The following is a 21,371-nucleotide window of genomic DNA, read 5'->3' on the forward strand; positions in this document are numbered from 1 at the left end:
TTTAGCTTGTTTGTTGCTGTCTATGTGTGTGCACGAATGAGAGAGAGAGAGCTTTGTGCTGTCTTTGTGTGTGTGTGTGGTGTTTGTGAATGAGAGAGAGCGTGATGCTGTCTGTGTGTATGTGTGTGTGTGTGTGTGTGTCACTTGGTTGGTGCTTATGCGTGTGTGTGTTTATACAGACAGCTTATTATAGCTTATTATTATCCCAAATTTTAAATGGTAACACTATATATCAAGGTTGTATTCATAAATGTAAATGTTTTTACTTACATTAACTAAGAACAATACATTTAAAACATCTTTCATATAAAGAAAATACAGTTAATGTTGGATTACTGTGCATTAATGTTAACAAGCATAAATATTGAGGATTGTATGCTCTAAATCATGGGTGCCTAACCCTGTTCCTGGAGATCTACCTTCCTGCAGAAATTAGTTGGAACCTTGATCAAACACATCCGTCTTCAATTACCTAGTGCTCCTTCAGATCCTAATAACTTTTTTAAGTTGTTTAATCAGGGTTGGAGCTGAATTCTGCAGGAAGGTAGATCTCCAGGAAGACCTACCTGCTCTAAATGTTGTTGTATATTTTAAAAAAGTGAAGTAGAGTGGTGTGTATTCAATTAAATTGATACACAAGCTAAGTTGTGTATTTGCATTGAGTATTTTATTAGTGAAAAAAGTAACACGAGTTACGCACACACAGAAAAGTTTACGATGTTATAACTGACTTACCTTTTAATACGTTTTAATGCGATTATAACCAGCTATAAAAAAAAAGCTGAATGTTTTGAATGGGAAGCTGTCATTGATGTCATTTATGGTATATGCACGCTCGAGAAGTCGATTGTTTCTGAGAGCGCCGACTAGTAGTTGAAGTAGTTGATCCCTTGACTAGTCTATGCAAGCCCTAGCACTTTCTGACTTCTCTATACTGAGGTCGGTTGCCCTTTATTCTCAAAGGAGGATAAAGTAAGGAATTTTTGTTTTTGTTATTTGTATTTTGTTTGTTCAACTTTTCACTGGATTTTATTTTATTAATAACAGTGTATTTTTATAACTTATTATCACTGGAGTGGACATTGACTTAATTTTCTAGAACCCATCAAGTTACTCTGTGTGGTAAAGTATGAATTTAATTAATTCCTTTAGCAAAATATTATAAAGACGACCCTTAACTAAACTCTAGCTAAGAAATATAGAGAAGACAGGATCCTGGTTTATCTTTGTTTAATTAGGGTAATTAAATAAAAAACGATCCAGCACAATGTCTAAGCTTTGATTTCATTTTTTAATCAATCCACAGGCACCCAGCAAAAGGTTGTCCACAGGATGACTTGCCAGTCCCGATCACAAATGCTCGGTAATTAACTCTACATCTTAAAACAATAAAAGGAGGCTCAACATTCAAAAACACCCTAAAATGTTTTTTGAGATTGCTCAGCAAGCCCTTTTGGTTTGCACCTGCGAACCACGTCTGTGACACACATTCCTCAGGCAGACAAAGGAACCGATCAAAAAGCTTCAAAATTTAAGCGGACATTCAGTTAAATTGTGTTTACTTATTGTTAATGTATGCTTTTTCTACGTTTTTGTAGGTTTTAGTGTGTACATGTTCCATGTGCTTAATGTAACTGTTATAAACAGTTATTGAGTTATAGACATTGGTGGTGAATGAAATCTACAGAATGTTTGTAAAATATTTCATGTTTGGTATTGATTAAAAGAAAAGTTTCAAATGCATTGGTTTATTTGAAGAAATCACACTATAAAAAGTGTCTATTTTATAATGCTTTATTTTTTAAAACTGTCAATCAAATTGGTAACATGATCCTCACATGATGTGCTAGCCCAGCCTCCTAGAGGAGGGAATGGGGGTGTGATCCAACCCCACAGATTCTCTGATTGGACAATCACTGTGTAGGCCCGACCTATACCCAAAGCCTATAAAAAATTGAACAAGGAAATTTCTTTGTCGTCTTTTGCCGGTCATCTTTGCCAGTCATCTTTGCCAGTTGTCACAGTCTTCGCTGACTGGACAATGCTCTTTTCTTGCTGTGGCCGTTACATCGCCTCACCGAAAGCCTCGTTACATTACTGACCAAACCGCGACCTTCACTTGCTGCCGGCTCGACCCCCGATCTGCTTGTGCAACTGCTTCAACAACAAGCCATCGGGTCAACTCATCAAAACTCTGAAACCCTGTCCTACTAGGAAGGACTTCACCTACAAAGCTGTCTCGTCCAACATCTGTTTCCCCTAGCAACTGACTCCAAGCTTCCCTGAAAGTAAGGAAATCCCTCTTCACCAACAAGGGAATTCCAGCACGTCATTGGAGTTGCTACGCTGATCAATCAGTTTTGCCGGGATTTCACTTTGGACAGGTCAAGAAAAACAAAAGTCCGTCAAAACGCAAGTAGCACAAACAAGATTTCCATCCATTGCTGAAACTGGTGTGAATTATATTTTAGCAAAGCGTAGTGAAATTCTCTGCTTTTATGGTTTCTCTCAGGTTGCAATGCTAAGAACTTAGCAAATACTAGAAGTTGAATCCGCTCCATTATAACTCTCCTCAAACTGCCTTTGTGCATATGCGTTTGTTTGTTTTATGTAGATTAGTACATTGTGTTATGGAGTAGCAGTAAACTTGTGTTTCGTTTTTGACATCTGTGTTGGTGTGTTGTGTGCTTTATAAGTTAATGCCTCAGCTTCAGATACTGCTTTCTTGCTCATTAAATAATTAGATACTGTTTTATGTTGTTATTGTTAGCCACGTAATAACATAAAACAGATTTGCTTTACACCGACCATTCTATCTGTTGGACAAATGAGTAGGTTAAGTGTAAGCTTCAAATAATGTGATTTAAACTAAAGAGCTGATTCTTACAACACTAAAAACAGAAATCAGCTAAAAATAAAAGTCAGCTTATAAAAGTGTATGAAATGTGTACGCAATAAATGCTATAAACAACATTTAAAACAAATTACAACAGGCTGTTATACAATATCTCTACAGAGGAATGGCTGGCTCAGCGAGAAGGAAAATAAACATCTCATTCAGTCATTTTGCATTGTTTAACAGCCAAGTGAATCCTCATTGTTTATATTTTGAATAGGTTTGTTTTTAAATCGTTTCAGTTACACGTAAAAAAAATATTCAGATACTGTAGGTTATTTGACAGCCTATTTGTACTGAATGAGAGAGAGAAAAGGAGATCATAAAGATGAAAAGTATTATACAAATGTGAGTGAGAGCTGTGCACATCGAACTGGTTATCAAGGATCTACCTTGATATTTAATTCATCTTGTTGTCCATATCTAAAGACATATTCCCCACCTTTGGCCTTTTGTATCTATTACTTGTTCTCAGGTCACGTGTTTTGGGTGAGCACAGAGATAAGTTAATATATTAATTAATGTAACCACCTACACCGATTCTGCACATTGACTGCTTGTATTTATTTCGTACAATGCGTAAACCCATTGTACGTTATACTTTTTTAATGGCTATTTTTGATTATTAAACTGATATTCAGCAAAAGAGACAGAGTATGTTTCGTATTTTCAATGAAAATTAAAGGAGGCAGTATTGGTATAGGCTCTGTTTTGTTGTAGATATGCATACAGTGAAGATGACGCTCATAAATATGTAGCTACACGATGCCTCAACATTTTGGTGACTGTTAAGTTGCTAAAATCAGAATGAAAATAGGCAGTTCTTTATATCATGTTTTCATTTTATTGTTAAGAAAGTGAAACACCTTAGCCAGGGTGATGTAAATGAGGTTATAAAGCACACTGCTTTCTTTAAAAATTTACCTAACGTGTCCTCAGGAGATTGTTTTCCATATCAGACTTAAGTCTGAATGCACCTAGAGATTGGCTGTAAGTAAATCCGCACTCATCACTCTCAAGGCTGCTTGGCTTCAGTCTGTCAAGGATTATGGAGAAGCTGTTACATTGAATCACACAATTTATCAAGTCCAGAAATCAAGTAACCAGCACTGATGGTAATGCCTCTGTACTGGATCCGGGTCATAAACACCTCCGTTTATTTGCACAAGTGGAGAATAGCCAAAAAAGCAAAACTTTCTAAAATGTTCTCTGCTTTGGAAATGGTCATTAGTCAGAGTGTCTGGGTTTGCTCTCGCTCCGAGTGCGCTCCGGCACAGCACCGTCATAAATTCAATCAAGAGATAATGTTTTGATGATTTAGTACAATCAACAAATAACCATCCTATTATTATTTTGAAGAATTACAGTTACTCATAGTCCATTAAAGATATTTTTAAAAAATAGCCTACATAGCCTAATCTACGAAGCAAACAAATCCTGATTGACTTTAATAATTTTTTCCCATATGATAACCCCACACAAAACTGAGTTTCATTTTATAGTTTTATAAACTATACAAATGTATGCAAAGTAATGCTATACTAGACTATATGTAAAAAAAACTTAATTATTACAGCCTATACTTAAAAAGTGAACTTGTGCTATTTAATAATAAAAAAAAAAAAAAAAAAAAAATATATATATATATATATATATATATATATATATATATATATATATATATATATATATATATATATATATATATATATATATATATGTGTGTGTGTGTAATAGTGTTAAATAATAATAGTGTAGATTTTTTTACTGCTTTCACGCCCTTTCAATGCTGTTGCTACTGCCCAGGATGCAAAGAACTAATCAGTTATTAAAGCACTGACAATGCTGATCAATAATAAAGCTCTACATAGGATTTTATATATATATTTTTTTCATTTTACCACATCATATAAAAACATAAACACTCATTAGAGGTAATGAAACATGTTTTTTACCTGCAGTTTTTCCCAATCCATTTGTAAAGCAGATAAACCACTTATCACTCAGAACTAGGGATGCTCAAAATAATCGATTAACCGTTAACCGAAACGGTGCGTTTGTGACCGATTAATGCTATCAGTTAAACGATTAAAATTATTATTTTATATATTTTTTGTTTGACTGCATAAGGGGCCGATTGAATGCGCCTTCGCATTAAGAGGGGCATCTTTTGCAATTTTTCCCATATGATAACCCCACACAAAACTGAGTTTCATTTTATAGTTTTATAAACTATACCCAAAAAAGCATCATCCCAGAGCAGCAGTTTGTGTTGTCAAGACAACTACAGAGAACTTAAAAAGAGCATGGTTTCCGCTACATTCATTCTTCCATGGCGGGGACCAAAATGCATCCCTCCACGGTTACATTACCCATTCAAAACATTCAGTTATTGTTGTTGTTGTTTTTAATAGCGGATTATAAAAGCATCAAAACGTATTAAAAGGTAAGTGGATTATAACAGCGCAAACTTTTCTGTAACCGTATAGTGCTGTGCGCTATCTGTTTAATCATTTGGGGTTATGTGCTGGCTGACAGGTGAGCGATGCGTGAAGCCAGCAAACACGCAGAAGCTTTCAGTTAAGATGAACACAGTTTCTATAGTTATACTTTATTTAAAGATAAAGTATGACTCTGTATATAATCACTCTATCTTGCTGGAGTTTATAGCCGTTTCGCTTTACTTCAGGACGCATTAATGCTGCTCTGAAGGTCTAATCGCTGTTTTAAGTTATCCAGAGCTGTATGAATGTAATGTTACAAATCTTGAATATCACAATAGTAATAAATATTACACTTGTAAAAACATATACAGCAACACTTTTGCACAATTGATACCCAGCTGATTCAGTCGTTTCATAAGAGGACCGCGCTTCTTCTCTTTTTTCCTTGTCAACATAAAGGCAGTGACGTGCGCCTCGCGTTTTTGGAATGAAAAAAAAGCATGTTAGCTGTGGTCGGCCACTTGTTTTACTGCAAGACATACTTAACTTTGTGGGACGATAACGTATAACCCGTGCCTACAGACACATTTGCCAAAGAAGCAAAATGGAAGAAGAATATTGCTGTTTGAAACATGTTGATGAAACATGTTGATGCCAAAAAAAGCATTGATGTTGACCTGGATCTGCGTCATAAATTTCTATAAATTTACAAATTAATGCAATATCATATTTAAACAACACATATATACATATGCGCGCGTTGTTGTTGTCTTTTCATCACGCAGCGCGCGCACTTGAACCGCGAAAGGAAACCATACATCAGGACATATACTTTAAAATAATAATTTCTATTAAAGAGCCCATATTATACATGAAATAGGGTCATATCTTGGTTGTAAGGGTCTCCAACAACAGACTAATATGCATGCAAGGTCAAAAAACACTTTCATGGTCTTATAATCTGCATTTATTTTTACCAAATTATCCCAGCGACTCCTGTATGAATCGTCCAGTGATTCATTTGTTCCCAAACCCCTCCTTAGCTAGAAGCTAATCTGCGCTGATTGGACCGTTGACAGCCTGCTGCGATTGGTCGACTGCCTTCAGTCAGAGTGAAAAGCCAAACAGCTAATCAGCAATATAAAAGTAATCACAGTTCATACACGCTCGATAGTGTAGGCGTGGATTTTGGCTGCCAGTGGGTCAATGTCAATACAGTTGATGGACTTGAAAATGACGACTGACTATTTTATTGAGCAAAAACTCCAAAAACTGTCGAGGAGATCACATAGCTTGTTTCACTCTGCTCTTTTCACAGACACACACAAACACACACACACAAACACACACACACACACACATTGCCCTCGTCCTTGCGCGCGCGCACACACACACACCTCCGGACGACAACGCACGCGCACACACACACTACCCTCGCCCATTTTGCACGCGATAAGAGAATATAGCCAGTTAACCTGATACAGTACACGCGGTTACAAGTAACAAATCACAACTAAATACATTTGCAAGCTAGAGTAAATGAGGCAACAACTTTAATCGCATGTACTTACACTTGAGAAATGGAGGAAGAAACCCATCCTGACGTCCAGCAGTAAGTTACTTTTTACTGATCCTTCCTCTATCAAACGCCGATGAAGTATTCTTTGTAGCATGTAGTTTGCAGAAGTTTCCAATAGTTTCCAACTGCTTGGTTATAATGCTGAGGTTTCATCTTTGGGTAGAGACTCGATATAATATCCATCTGCAGTGTGACTTCAATCGACCGGCATGTTTGTGTGCCTGTGTTTGTGGGTGTGTGTGTGTGTGTCTGGGTTTCTGCGTCAAAGGGCGGGGCCGCAGGTTTGAAATATCCCGGGTTTGCGCGTGCACATGAATAACTTGGTTTCGTTCGTACGTCATGGCGAAACACCTAATGACTCTGTATCAAGGCGACTCGTTTGAAGCACTATGAGTCGACTCTTTTTTTTTAAATGAATCAACCGTTTTAAACACTGTACTCTTACAGATTTAAGCCTAAGCTGGATACTTCACTTCACTTAGAGCTGTGTTACATACTACATGGAGGGGAATTTTCAAAAACCCATAATATGGGCTCTTTAAAAATGTAAAAAAGGTTTTGTGATTTGAGGAAGTCTGCTATTTTATTTGACGGAAGAAAAAACATTTGATGGGAAAAAAACAGCCTATGTCGGTTATTAAAAATAATCAGTCAGTGTTTTCGATTTGTAATATAAATTAATTATTTAAGTGGAAAATAATTTAGGGCAGTCCTATTTATTTTATTCATTTTATTTAGTTTATTCTGCAATTCTGTGCTAAACAATGCAGGTGCGTGAAGATGCTCTGTTTTTATGTTCTATTATTAATATGCTAGCATATAAAAATAAATCAGTATTTTAAAATGCAATATTTAATTTGTCGGACACAAAATAGTCACGTCAATTTGTTTAATATAAAATTAATAGTAATCTGACCAGTTAACCGTTAATAACCGATTAATGAGCGGCAGTTGTCGGTTAGCAAAATTAACCGAAATGAGCATCCCTACTCAGAACATCCTAGCAACCGCATAGCAACATCTTAGCAATCAACTAGAACACCCTAGCAACTGCCTAGCAAAACCTTAACAACCACCTAAAGCACCTTAGCAACTAGGGGAGCAAGATTCTGGCCGAAATGTAAATCACATTTTTTTTTTTTTTGCTTTAAAATCAAGATCACGATTTTCTAACGATTCTGTAGATGTAAAATAAAGGTTAATATGAGTAGGCTATTATTATTGTTAATTCTCAAACGTATGGTAAAACAACAATAATAATAGGCCTATGTGTAGGTCTGCTGTTGCTAAAAATGTTACATTTGTTACAGTCATTATGGTGGACTTCAACAGACTTTTAATATGTCCTGTTTGTTAATTCACAGTAAAATGATGACATCAGAATACAACTATTCATAATTATAAAGTTGAATTGTTATGTTTGAGACATGGGCCATGCTTGCCATTTGTCACTGACAACATTGTTACACCATTTGTTTTCACTGGTAAAATGAGACATTTGTCATTATCAGATTCCCTCTTGCATTATATTCAACATTATATAAGCTAGGGTAGTTATACTGACACTGTTAAACATTTATTTTCATGCACAACACTATGGGCCCTATCATAAACCCGGCGCAATGTGGCGCAAGGCGTGGCTAGTTTTTGCTAGTTTCAGCTTGGCGCAAGAGTCGTTTTGAGGCGTTGCGCTACGCTGTTTAAATAGCAAATGCATTAGCACTCATATATGTGTGCCCATAGGCGTTCTGGTCTAAAAAGGAAGACGTTCTGAGGCGCACTGCTGGCACGTTGCTATTTTGAGAAACTAAAATAGATTTTTCATTAGACAAAAACAAACCCGTTCTAAACTCCAGCGCAGAGTTGCGCCTCGCTTACACACTGCTTAATACCAGACATGCGGCTCATGTCTGCCTTCACTCTGAGAAAACAACACACATGCAAATCATTCTTTAAGCGCAGCTCTTAAACGATCGCTCTGTACAACAAACTGAACATTATTTACAACTTTACTACCAGTTATTCACAGCATATGCAGGTTCTGTTTACTAAAGTAGGCATTATTGGTGTGCACGCACGCGTTGTCAGTGGTAAACAAACAGCTCGCTGTCAGCTTAAGTGTGAATTCGCATCACATGAAGACAGAAATTACATTTCTGGGTGAATTATATCTTATAAATACAGTATGTGACACTTTTAACACCATTTGAAGATGTCCATGTTGTTGTGACAACTTGTGCGACTGCCTTTAAACTTCTCTCCTGACCTTAAAAATATAATTGGATGAATCGTAAAAAAGCTAAATTAAGATCATGTGTGGGGTCAAATCAAGATTAAGCACCGCATACTAGCAACCGCATAGCAATGCCTTAGCAACCAATGAACACGCTAACAATGATTTAGCAATCACTTAGAACACCCTAACAACTGCCTAGCAATGCCTTAGCAACAACTTAGAACACCCTAACAACTTTCTAGCAATGCCTTTTCAACCGCTCAGAACACCCTAGCAACACCATAGCAACCGCCTAGCAATCACTCAGAACTCCCTAGCAACATCTTAGCAACCACTAGGGGTGTAACGATATTAAAACCGAACAGAAATATCGAGACATACCAACCACAATACGTATCGCGAAAACCCTGCTGCCCATTGTTAAGGTTGACGTCACTTGTCTCTAACTAATTGAACCAATTTAAACACATCTTTATTATCACATGTGGTTAAATTGTTTTAGTAATGATGAGCTTTTGTTCTAAATATTATATTCTTTTTAGTGCATGTCATATGACTTGAGTGAGCATCACACTCGTTACTACTGTACGCAGGATGGCTGCTTTACATAGTACTGAGATTGCAGATCCCCCAGACACATTTAAGTCATCTTTGAGGGAACATTTTGGTTTTCCAGTAGATTACAGGAATGGAATTCGTGTCGTAGATCTGTCTTAACTGTTTCACGAAACTTATAAGGAAAAACATTTAAAAAGTGAGGTAATTTCACAATGTGAGAAAGTAAGCAAAAGAACTGCCAACAAAAGTGATTTAATGCACAAAAGTGAAACCAGAATAATCCCCAAATACATACAAAAAAAGAGAAATATTTAAATTAATAAAAATAATATAATAAAGTAGCAAATTCAAACAAAGTATCAAACAAAAATTTGTTAAACTCAAGCTAGGGGATGATAGTGAAGCCAAACAAAAGAAAGAAATATAACAAAATTCTAACTCATGAATAAACCCTTATCTCGTTAAAAACTGATAAAAAGAAAAAAAGTCTTCAGCGCGGTGCGCCATATTCTTCCCTATTCTGAACTGTAGAATAAAATAAATAAATACAAAGATGACCTTCACCTCTTACCTTATGTCTTTAAAAATACATTTTTTACGTGTTGGCAAAATGGAAATCGTATGACATCTTCCCTATCCACCTTACACTGAGAAGAGTGAGAGTGAGAGTGAGGAGATATAGCTCAATATTGTCGAAAAGGAGCCGAGCCAAAAAATAACATACAAATCAATTGAAATAAAAATGTACAAACCTCACAAAATTTCTTAAAGTGGGCAAAAGTAATGCTAAAAAAATTTTGCCCAGAAAAAAGTTAAGCAAAAACAACGAAAATCATAATCATGTCAGAAAAATACACGGAAAACGAGATCAAAGGAAAAAGCGATCTCTCCCGCTCTTCCTGACATGCTTTTTATATTCCCGTGCTACGTCGCCAAATGATATTCCCGCGCTACGTCGCCAAATGATAATAGATAGGTTTCCGGACCAATCAGCTGTCATGAAGGCGGATCCACAAAAATGACAGGCATCAGCTGTCATGAAGGCAGACCTACATAAATGACTGGCATGGAGTGAGCGGGAGAGAGAGAGAGATCGAGAGGCAAACATATAGCCGGCTACAACCATAACATTAGTATTAGACACAACTGCAATGTATTTTATTGGTGAATATGTCATGGAAAAACCCTTTACAAACTCATTATATGTATATTTTTTCATTAATTTAAACGGTATCCTATCTATCTAAATGAAACAGATAATCAAAAATGAGCGTCTGTGTCTGCACAGAGATCAAGCCTCTCACCAGAGAATGTGGATATTATGGTGTTTTTAAAGAAGAACTTTCACTTGTCTACACTGCAGTTATTTATTTAATTTTAGTTTACTTAGTTAAGATGGCTGCACTGAAGAGAATAGTTTTTCTGACTAGTCTATAGTCAGAAAACAGTGGTGTCACGGTTCGGTATGTTTTCGATACAGCAAAAAAATAAAATAAAATAGAGGAAAAAAGCCAGAGGATTTCTCTGATTTAAATTTTTTTTTATGTATTAAACCTAACAAAATCATCTATTAACAGTGATAGAGCTATACTTCTGGGGTTTCTGCTTAGCAGCAAATAAAACAAATCCTTCTTTATACTCAAAACCAAAAAGTTTACTATAAAAAATAAATGTAATATTGTTGTAGTTAAACAAATAAAAAGAAAAGAACAATTTAGTTTTCATAAGGAGCTCAGTTTCGATCTATTTTTACTTTTTTTTTTTTTTCAGGAAGATGAGTGTCCACCTTTTCTTCAGACAGCACAGATCTGCTTGAATTGACTGTCACCTGCCATTTTAGTGGATCTGAAAGCAGAAATTATCTGACTGAAACTGCCTTATGAAGAAATAATGTAACGGGGCTCTATTACATTTAATATTTTCTTAAAACTCGAAATTTCCACTACCGATTTAGGTCTAACAGGGCTCGAAATTAACCTTTTTTTCTTGGTAGCACCGGTGATCATAACTTCAAAAATGTAAGCGCACCAGACAAAAGTTAGTTGCACCCACCAAAAATTATGAGCACCGTTACTACACGTTTCATATTAACAGATTTTATTATATAACACTCTAATCACAACTAACAAATAAACAAAAAACAGCATGCGCTCACCGGCCCTGCACGCACTGCTTGACGAGATTAAGATGAACTGAATTAGGGCTGGGCGATAATTCGATATCGATAATTATAACTATATAAAATTTTTCGAAAAAAAGAAAATGACAGTTCGATAATTGCTCGATAATATATACGCACTATGCGTAACGTTGCGCAAACATTTCACTTCATGCCCTTCCAGATGCCGCATGCCGTACAAGTTTACAGCCATACAGTGTTAGTTGCACTTAAATGAGTAAGAAAGAAATAAGGTAAAAAAGGTAAGAATCACAGACATTGTTGACAAGAAACGTCACTAGACTACATGAGCTACTTTACTCATAAGCCGTGCCTAACGAGAAAAAATGCTCGAAAAGACAGACGCAAGACATGACAGAGGACACAATCTCAATCACATCTCAATGAACTCTTGATGCTTGCTGTAAACTACAGGCTGCATCATTTATTTGTTATGACAATAATAGGATCTTTTGATGTCAAGCTTATGTTTCCTTTTTTAATATTAAGATATTTGTTTTGAAATCTGTAATACCACTATTGTCCCTCTTTGACGGTAAAAGAACCAGCCTTTATTTAAAGGACATAATCACAGAGGAAAAATCAGATGCTCAAGACATAATCTTTAAAATAATGACATATTAAAAATGCAGCAAATATATGACAGACGTTTACAACAGCATTGGATCATTAATTAAATCCATTTTTTTCCACGGAGCGAAGCATCATCCATCCGCAGTTGTTTAAGGGTGACACGAACTAAATAAATATAAACATATTTCCTTGAAAATGTATCTTGTTGTAACAAATTTCGTTTTGTATAATGTGTAACTTAATTTTGATGTATATTTTGTTGGTCAGTTATCTACAGCATAAACAAGAGGAACAAATAACATCTGAGGCGAAGGGCTTAAACACAAGCCCGCTATATGCTTTAGCGCCAAAACAGTTCATTAAACTATTTTCACGGTTTCATTTTAATTCATTAAGTAAGGGCGGTCTGAGCAGCATGAACTGGACAGTCTTTTCGCTGCACTGATAGATTTCTTGGGTTACCTCGGAAGAATAAACTTGGGTGGAGTTTAGAAGCACGCTGTGTAAATGGAGAGGCTCTCCGGCTGGCTCCCCGCATGTTTTCGTTGTGATGCGCGATTTGTAAATTGAGAGTCTGCATAGACCTATTCGTGCTAGTCTGTCAGTCAAATTTAGTTAAAACACATGCGGATCTATCGGAGATATGCGCATAACAAGTGTTTATGCATCCCGCAATATGGGATGTCAAGAGAGTGACAGCATAAGTAAACTGCACACACTTGATGATGTACTGTGTGGACGCGTCTCACAGCGCAAAGCATAACTAAACCTTTGCATGTCCATGCTTAATTAGTCATCGATAAGGTCTATCGATAAAAGCGTTATCAACAATCAATAGATGAATACATTAAAGTATATTTCACTCTAAATTCACCATACTCCCCATTAAAAGGAGAGTTCATCCAAAACTGAAAATTATGTGACCTTTAACTCACATTGTTCCAAACCGTTTTTTTTTTTACAATAATATTCAATAACTTGTAGGTAATGTCTTTGGTTGTTGAAAACTTGAACAGTAAATGCTGAATAAAGATTGTTCTTTTGTCTATTATTTTATTATTTATATTGTCAGACAGCTAAAACATTTCACTAAATGTGTTAAAGGGTCACGAAAAACCCAAAACACATTTTTGAGCTGTTGACAGTCGTATATGTGTCCCACACTGCTAAAAACACTATTAGGACACCTATATTTCACTAAAAAGTGTAAATTGGTTGTTTTTACGTTATTTCAAGCAAATTCGTACTTCCTGTTTGAAACGAATTTTTGAAGCTGCGTCATGGTCATGACATAATAGCATGTATTCCAGCGTGCAGACTGGGCATCTGTGCCAGAGTGAGTCTTATTACGTCTTACAGTGCGATGCATTAATGCATGAGTAAGGCTTGGTACAAACCAATCAGCACGCTCTATTGTGCAACTTCATTTATATTCATTATTGTGTTTACACGACATAGACGCCACGTTGTGTTGGCAAAACAAGCGTGAAGTGTTGCTTTTATAGTTTGCTGCCGTTAAGTTTCGTTTTCATTTTCTCTCTGTGAGAGCTCATCTGGATCATGTGTGGATTGTGGATTGTGTGTGGATTGTGGATTGTGTACCCGACGCTCAACAACAATAACTTACGTGTCTAAGGAGGATTATTGTTTACCTGAGAGCTGTTCTCATCTGCAAACTCTGAGATCGGATTCGCTTGTAGTATTCTCTTCATAAAGACGCGGCTCTAAGTAGTTGCTGGGGATTGTCCTGTCTCTACAGATTTGGTAAGTGAGCGACCAGTGCTCTTTGTTTATTCAGTTTGTTCGTATCGAACTAAGTTAATTATTTCACCGAGTGCAAACATGTTAGGACCACAACCAAACTTTAACCTCGTGTAGGGTTTTTACCGCATTTTGTGACCGGAATAACACAAGCGGCTTTCTGACGCTACCTGCTGTGTGCATCTAAGTTTCTGGAAAATGCTGAGGTTTTTTTCTCTCATTCGCCGTGGGGTATCAAACATTGCATGAAAAATACACGCTTAGAGCAGATCCTCGAATCAAATATCTCGTTTGTCGCGAGGGGCATGAATGAATTCCTTGAATGAAACAGCCAAACTGCAGTTAAAGTCAACCAGTTAATAATTTGGCAAATAATTCGACTATAGATGTCGAATGGGACCAAATGGGTTGAACACCATCACTTTCTCCTGTGTGTGAGTATTTTGACTGAAACTCGCGCATGCCCAAATAGACACTCCCACACCCTCCCACTTTAGTTCCTCAGACACTCCCCCAAAACAGAGCTGTACACGCCCACTTTTCTGACTTTTTCCAAAGTAGAGGTGTGAAAACACCCTGCTGAAACGAGGGGGTTTCATGGCCCTTTAAATCAGCTGCACAAAGCCATTGGCATGCTGAAAATCTTATATAATTGATAGATATAAAGATTTTACAGTTATCGAGATAAATATCGATATCGACTGATATGAAAAAAATTATCGTGATAATTTTTTTTTGCCATATCGCCCAGCACTAAACTGAATTAACAATAATAACTGGGCTGTTCTCACAGGTGGTGTCTGATATTGCACAGATGATATAGACATATAACTTATTTTTTGCATACGTCATCTTAATAGCAATAATGGTCTTTTTATGAGCTGCAATATTAGTTTCATCTCAGTGAATGTATGCTCTTTAGCAATGATGAACGCGATATCAGTCGCACGACTGACAGCATCATGATGATTAAATAAAGGATTTGTTTTTTTTTGTCATTTTTGTTGATGTTTCTTTGTATTTGTATGATCCCAATTTATGTACCTTTTTGCATACTCTAATAAAAAACTTAACTACTACAATTGTTTAAACTTTAAAACTAGTTCAAACTTCCAAACTAGGCTCTCAAGCCATCATAAAGTTTGTCTATGAAGATTACTTATCTAGTTTTAAAAACGTCATTTTCTAATTAAATTAGGTTTTCAATATCAAATAGAAATTTGAATCCATGGTACATAGTAGTTCCTCACACAAATAGTCTTTGAGACACTGTAATCATTTTGTTTTTTTTTCCCCTCACACTTTTGTAATTTGTACAAAAGCAACTACACTTGTAGAAGTGCAATATGGATATCAAAACAGCTGTGCTTATGCATTTTGCTACAGTCAAAATCACAGCAGTCCTGTTATACAACTATATCATACTGATATTTTATCTCTAGTTATCTGACTAAAATTCAAAAACATGCAACTTTTATATAAAAATACACACAAAAAGAACAAGCCATGTCTTACCCTTGTTGAAGCTTGTGCATCAGCTCTAGTTGAATTGAATGTCTGAAGCTGTTGGGAAGACTAAGTGTAACATTGTCGCAGATGAACTCCTCAATCAGTGCCTACAGCATGGAAACAGAAAACAGATTGTTTACACAAATACACTTTAAAATCACATAACTTAAATCTTATATTGCACCAACCATACAATCTTAGTGAGCAAGAAATAAATCTAGTAAAAAGTGTTACCACCAGTAAGTAGCCATGATTTGCTGCTTCTAGCTTACAAAATTGTCTTTTAAAATCATAGTGGAAAAAAGGTCACCTATATTTTTGCTGGCAAAAGGGGTGAGTAAATTAACAGTTAATTAAATTTTTTTGAAGTACTTTCTCATTAATGGCAACTTGGAATAAGTAGCCATTAGTCACAGTATTAGGTCATATTATTGACTTTATACATCAGGGCTTCTCAAAGGCTAGACTCTGGTTTCAATCCGGAAGAGGTGTGAACCTACACTGGTCTCACAGTTTGGTTGCGATTATTATGCCATCGATTCGGTTCAATTCGATATCTCGGTGTATCGACGATGCTTTCCATACACAGTTTCAGGGCTGATAGTGGAAAAAATTCCTGAGCCTGAACTTTTTTTCCTTGCCCCTGAGGTGAGTAGGGGTGGGGGTACTATGTATGCAACGCACTTTTAACACATAACTTGTGGGCCCCTGGGCCCAAATATATTAACAGCCTATGTGTAACCCTAATCATCATTATTGTCAAGTGGCTCTTTTTAGTCACATGCCAGTAATGTCAGTGACACATGCCAGTGTCAGTGATCTTGTGACATGTGCCAGTAGGTGTCAGTATAAGCACGTTATAAGCACATTAATCTTTAAGTCTCTTTGCTTTAATATTTAAAAATCATTAGGCAAATGACACCTGTTATCTTACATGCATATATGTTATGAGTTTTCAACATGCATTTTATTATAACTTTTTAAAGGATATTATTTAAAATACCTTAAAATGAAAATAAGTTAAATAATAAAATAAATGAATGAATTAAAAACATAGAGAAGTCCATATTGTAGGGAACAAAGGAACTGCCAGGATGCAACAATATACAGTAAAACAGATAAGTGTAACCCCTCCCATACATAAGCATGCCACAATAAATTTGACTGACATGTACTGTCAAATGACTATATTACGTACGGAAGTATGACTACGAACACATAAAATAAATGCGTTTAAATTAAAACATCGTGGAGTAGCTCAGCAAATAAACTAACTTGCGACGCGATAAATTAGGTTAAAAGTCGCGTAATGATTAAATATGGTTTTGCTCGTGTTAATTAATGTCATAAGCTTCGCCGGGTGTCGATGTCACTGCAGTGACATGCACCGCGACACTCTGAGTGACACAGGTCACTACACATGCCACTAGCGAGTGACACATGACAGTGGAAAACCGGACGTGCCACCGGAAGTGTCACTACACTCAGTGGCATGTGCCAGTGTCATCTGTACGTCAGATGTCGTGTCACTCCATGTTAAAACTGCTACTGTGAATCCGCGTTCAAGCGCACACAATAAGCTAAAACTCGCCCCAAGCACCGGCAAAAACAAATAACAATGAATGTGTCGAGGAAAGAGTAAGGACATATCTTAATTATTTATTAGTGATGGTGAAATGAAGCTTTCTGAACCAGTGAAGCGCTCGACTTAACTGTATCGGAAAAAGGTTCGTTACTCGAAGCTTTCTAAATCAGAGCTCGATGAGGACCTCTTCTGGTGAAAGTGTGGGAAAGCACTGTGTTGCCATTATGTCAAATGTTTACAACTGACCAACTCATTCATGTAGTAATACAACAACAGCAATATAAACAAATTACTCAATTACTGTAGTTTTAAACACAATACCACCATATGCGGTGGTTTTCTTTAAAGATAGTCGTAAAAAAATACGCTAACACTCTTTAGTATTGTTCAAAACCTTTTTACTAAAAAATACTATTGTAGTTTAGTTTAATTACTGGTGTGTGGGACTGGTGCAGTGCTTTGAAACAAATGTATGTAATAGACGCCAATTCTCTTGCTATACACTTTACTATGAGGGTGTTTAAACCTTTGAAATAAAATTCGAAGCAGTCACGTGGGTAAAGGCGAAAATGAAGCTTCGGACGTCACTGATCACGTGATGATGGCAAAACGAATCAAGCTCCGGTACACTGCTTCACTGCGAGATGTATCGTTTTTTTGATACATGCTTCGAAGCCTCGGCCCACAACGTCACATCACTATTATTTATTAATAAACTTATTCTGAGTCAGTGTCACAAAGATCCTGACTGGCAATCTCCTCTTGGACTCGCCTTTAGAGAGAAATTCATCTTTACGCATTACATGAAGGAGTTTTTTTTTTTTTTCGATTTGTTTTATTTCGTTAAGTAATAATTTAAAGCTTTCTATAAATATATTTATTATGTCTGTGAGGCATATACATTTTGCTTCATTTTGTTAAGCGCTCCTGTTCAAAAACCAGACGACAGAAAGTGCATAATTTTGGTTTTCTTTATTTTATAAAAACGCTGTAACGTTTTTTGATGTATTACTCGTACTTTGTGAGCAAAAATGACGGATAACTTTAAATTGCTCCCACTGAAAAAATGCAAGTGATTGCTCTGGCGCCTCGATGTCCTGCAAGCTTTTTATAAGCAAACTATGCGCCTAAAAGCACACATTCTTTAACGTTTAAGCTACCATTGTTTTATACTTGAACTGTTTTATATCTTTTATTTTAGGCGAGTCGTGATGATCTGAGAAGGCAAACTGATCAAACAGACAATGATGGTCTACCGCTGGGCGCTGTACGTAAAAAAAAACTTATTTTTAACGAATAAAAAATGCTCCAAACGTTTTTCTAAATAAGCTGAATAAAAAACGAAACTATAAACACTTTGCCATTAGGCTACATACAAAACTGAACTATTTCATAGCTGAAACACTAAGTTGTTTAAGGAGAAGGGGGAAATATATTTTTGTCTCGTCTATTGCTTCACCGTTATTTCGAGAATAAACCCAGCGTAAATATGCAGATGTCATTCCCAAAACATATCAGCGTATATGTGCCGAAAACGAAAGTTTCATACAAATTCTGAATGGATTATAGCCTGGAAAGTGCAAAGCACGCTCCTCTTATTATCACTAAAAAGCGTCACTAATCTTAGTTCATAGAGATCTCACAAAGATCCGTTATAATTTATAAAGCTCTCTAAATTACAATATTAATCTTTTATTTACATGGCGTCTACACTCAAAAGATGATTCACGAGCACACAAAATGGCACTTAATAAAAACCAATCCGGCGCTTTCAGCAGTGAGTGAATTCTGTAAATCTAGAGAAATGACAGATCAATATCCGTGAACCTGATTTTTTTTTTCCCCGCAGCCACAGTACGCCGGAAATCCGGCGTGGTGCCGGAATGCTATCACCCCTGCAGTTTTATATTTGGATTATATTTGTAAAAACACATACATAGAGACACAGCACCAAGCAAGCGACACACAGCAAAACGCTCTCTCATTCACACGCACGCACGCACGCACGCACACACACAAACAAACACACACACAGAGACAAACAGACAGACAGCGACACACAGCATCACACTCTCATTTCCACACATTAAAACAAACAAGAAGAGAGAGAGAAATAGAGTTTACTCTCTCAATCGCAGTGAAATAGGGGCTTCTGTTGTAAGTGTCAGTGAAATTGTGCACAGCTTCTACGTTTTTAAGTAGTTGGAGTGTTGTAAATACTCGCGCTCGCCTCCCTCGCTATAGTAAGTAAGGCGGCATGGCGCATATGAGATAAATGACATCAGTACATAATTACCGGTTATGATTGTTACTGAACAGATACCAAATTGTTTGCATCTGCATCGCAGTGCACTGAAAGAAACATTTCATTTTGACACCCCTGCAATCCGGACCCGACTCCATTTAATAGTATTGCAAGACCAGGCATAAACTATTCAAACAATATTTGATATCAAAAATGATAAATGCAAAAGGGAGACGCAGTGGCACAGTAGGTAGTGCTGTCGCCTCACAGCAAGAAGGTCCTTGGTTCGAGCCTAGGCTGGGTCAGTTGGTGTTTCTGTGTGGAGTTTGCATGTTCTCCCTGCCTTTGCGTGGGTTTCCTCCGGGTGTTCCTGTTTCCCCCACAGCCCAAAGACAAGCGGTACAGGTGAATTGGGTAGGCTAAATTTTCTATAGTGTACGTGCAATAATAAATAGAATAAATGCAAAAGCCTTATAAATCAACTGTTTAGTTGTCTGTATTTTGAAAAAGAAAAAAAAAAACAATAAAAAGTCCAGTGATCATACGAGGATTTAAGTGAACAAGCAGGCTAATTAAGGATGTCCCGATCCGATATTCATATTGAAAGTAGGTCCGATATCTGTCCAAAAAACTAATCCGAGGTGCTCTAAACTCTGTTACAGCTATTCTATCCAGCAGCATCCAGAGCCAGCGTGCAAAGCCCACGTGATCACAACACTGCTTGCTCGCAAAGTCTCTTTAAGATTTAACATGCTCTTCACTCTAAGTTAAGGTGTATTACGATAGAAATCTATTGTGACGGTTGCACACGCTGACGCTATCAACAACGGCATATCTCTAACATTACTGGTTTATTTACCTCACGTCAAGCGATCTTTACATTGTTTTGTATACGCTGCTAAGCAACGCAAGTCGACGCAATGGTGACGTACTGCACATCGTGCAAGCCTCAATTCGGTCATGGCATGGCATGGTGCATACAATGTGATACCCAATTCAACACCAGCGCTTTCCACACACCGGTTCTGTGTGCGTGAGAATACTCCGCATGCTCTTCTGCTGCAAACCCACAGAGACGCGCTGGACACCTGTTCTGACTTTGTTAGTAGCTTTAAGAAGAGCGTGAGGACACGCGGAGAAGAAAAGCCTTTTACTAAATAGACTGATCCAGCTCATTATTTAGGGTGACAATAGATCCTCTTTTTCCCAGACATGTCCTCTATTTGGGACTTAAAAAATGCATTCAGCCATGATTTCTAAATCGCCTAACATGTCACGAATTCTGCTTTCTTTAGCTGCATTTTTGCATTAGTTTATATGCAAACTTTGGCCGGTGCATCTCAATCTCTCAGCAGCACCAAGACTAGAGAGGGAGGGAGAGGGAGCAGATTTGACCTGTCACTGGTGCACAAGGATAGTAGGAGTGAATAGTGGATTTCTTATTTTTTAGTTTTTTTTTTTTTTTTTTTTAGGTGAACACACTAAAAAGAAACAGTGTCATGTAAAAGGTGTTAAATGCTAAACACTTTTTTTGTTTTAACTGTCTGTAAAATACGAATAAAAAATTATTTTGTTGCTGATGGCCATTACAATTTAAAAGAAAGAATGGTATTACTTTCGGGCAGAAGAAAAATTTTATTAGAGGCATTCCCATGTTTAACTCTTCCTTAAAAAGCCCAGAAAGATAAAGTGCCCTAAAAACAGTGTCAGCTTTGCACGAGTTTGCAGTTCTGTCTAGGGTGAAGTAGGGTGGAATCTGTGCAATATATTATGCAAATAAAATGAATTTTGCTAAATAAAATTATT

The 21,371-nt window shown here is 36.8% G+C and overlaps 1 protein-coding gene across 6 annotated transcripts in view; it reads right to left on the reverse strand.

The window, feature by feature from the left end:
* The window catches only part of ints8 (integrator complex subunit 8), a 158,559-nt gene that overhangs the window by 98,364 nt on the left and 38,824 nt on the right, over positions 1–21,371 (reverse strand). For all 6 annotated transcript variants that reach the window (XR_012394574.1, XR_012394572.1, XM_073930818.1 and 3 more), the window contains exon 10: positions 15,742–15,842. Coding sequence is in view for 4 of the 6 variants with exons in the window: in XM_073930818.1 (XP_073786919.1) it covers positions 15,742–15,842 (101 nt within the window). In the remaining 2 variants the exon portion in view is untranslated. The remainder of the gene's footprint in view (positions 1–15,741; positions 15,843–21,371) is intronic.

Source organism: Danio rerio, chromosome 19 (assembly GCF_049306965.1).
Source record: "Danio rerio strain Tuebingen ecotype United States chromosome 19, GRCz12tu, whole genome shotgun sequence".
Lineage (NCBI taxonomy): Eukaryota > Metazoa > Chordata > Actinopteri > Cypriniformes > Danionidae > Danio > Danio rerio.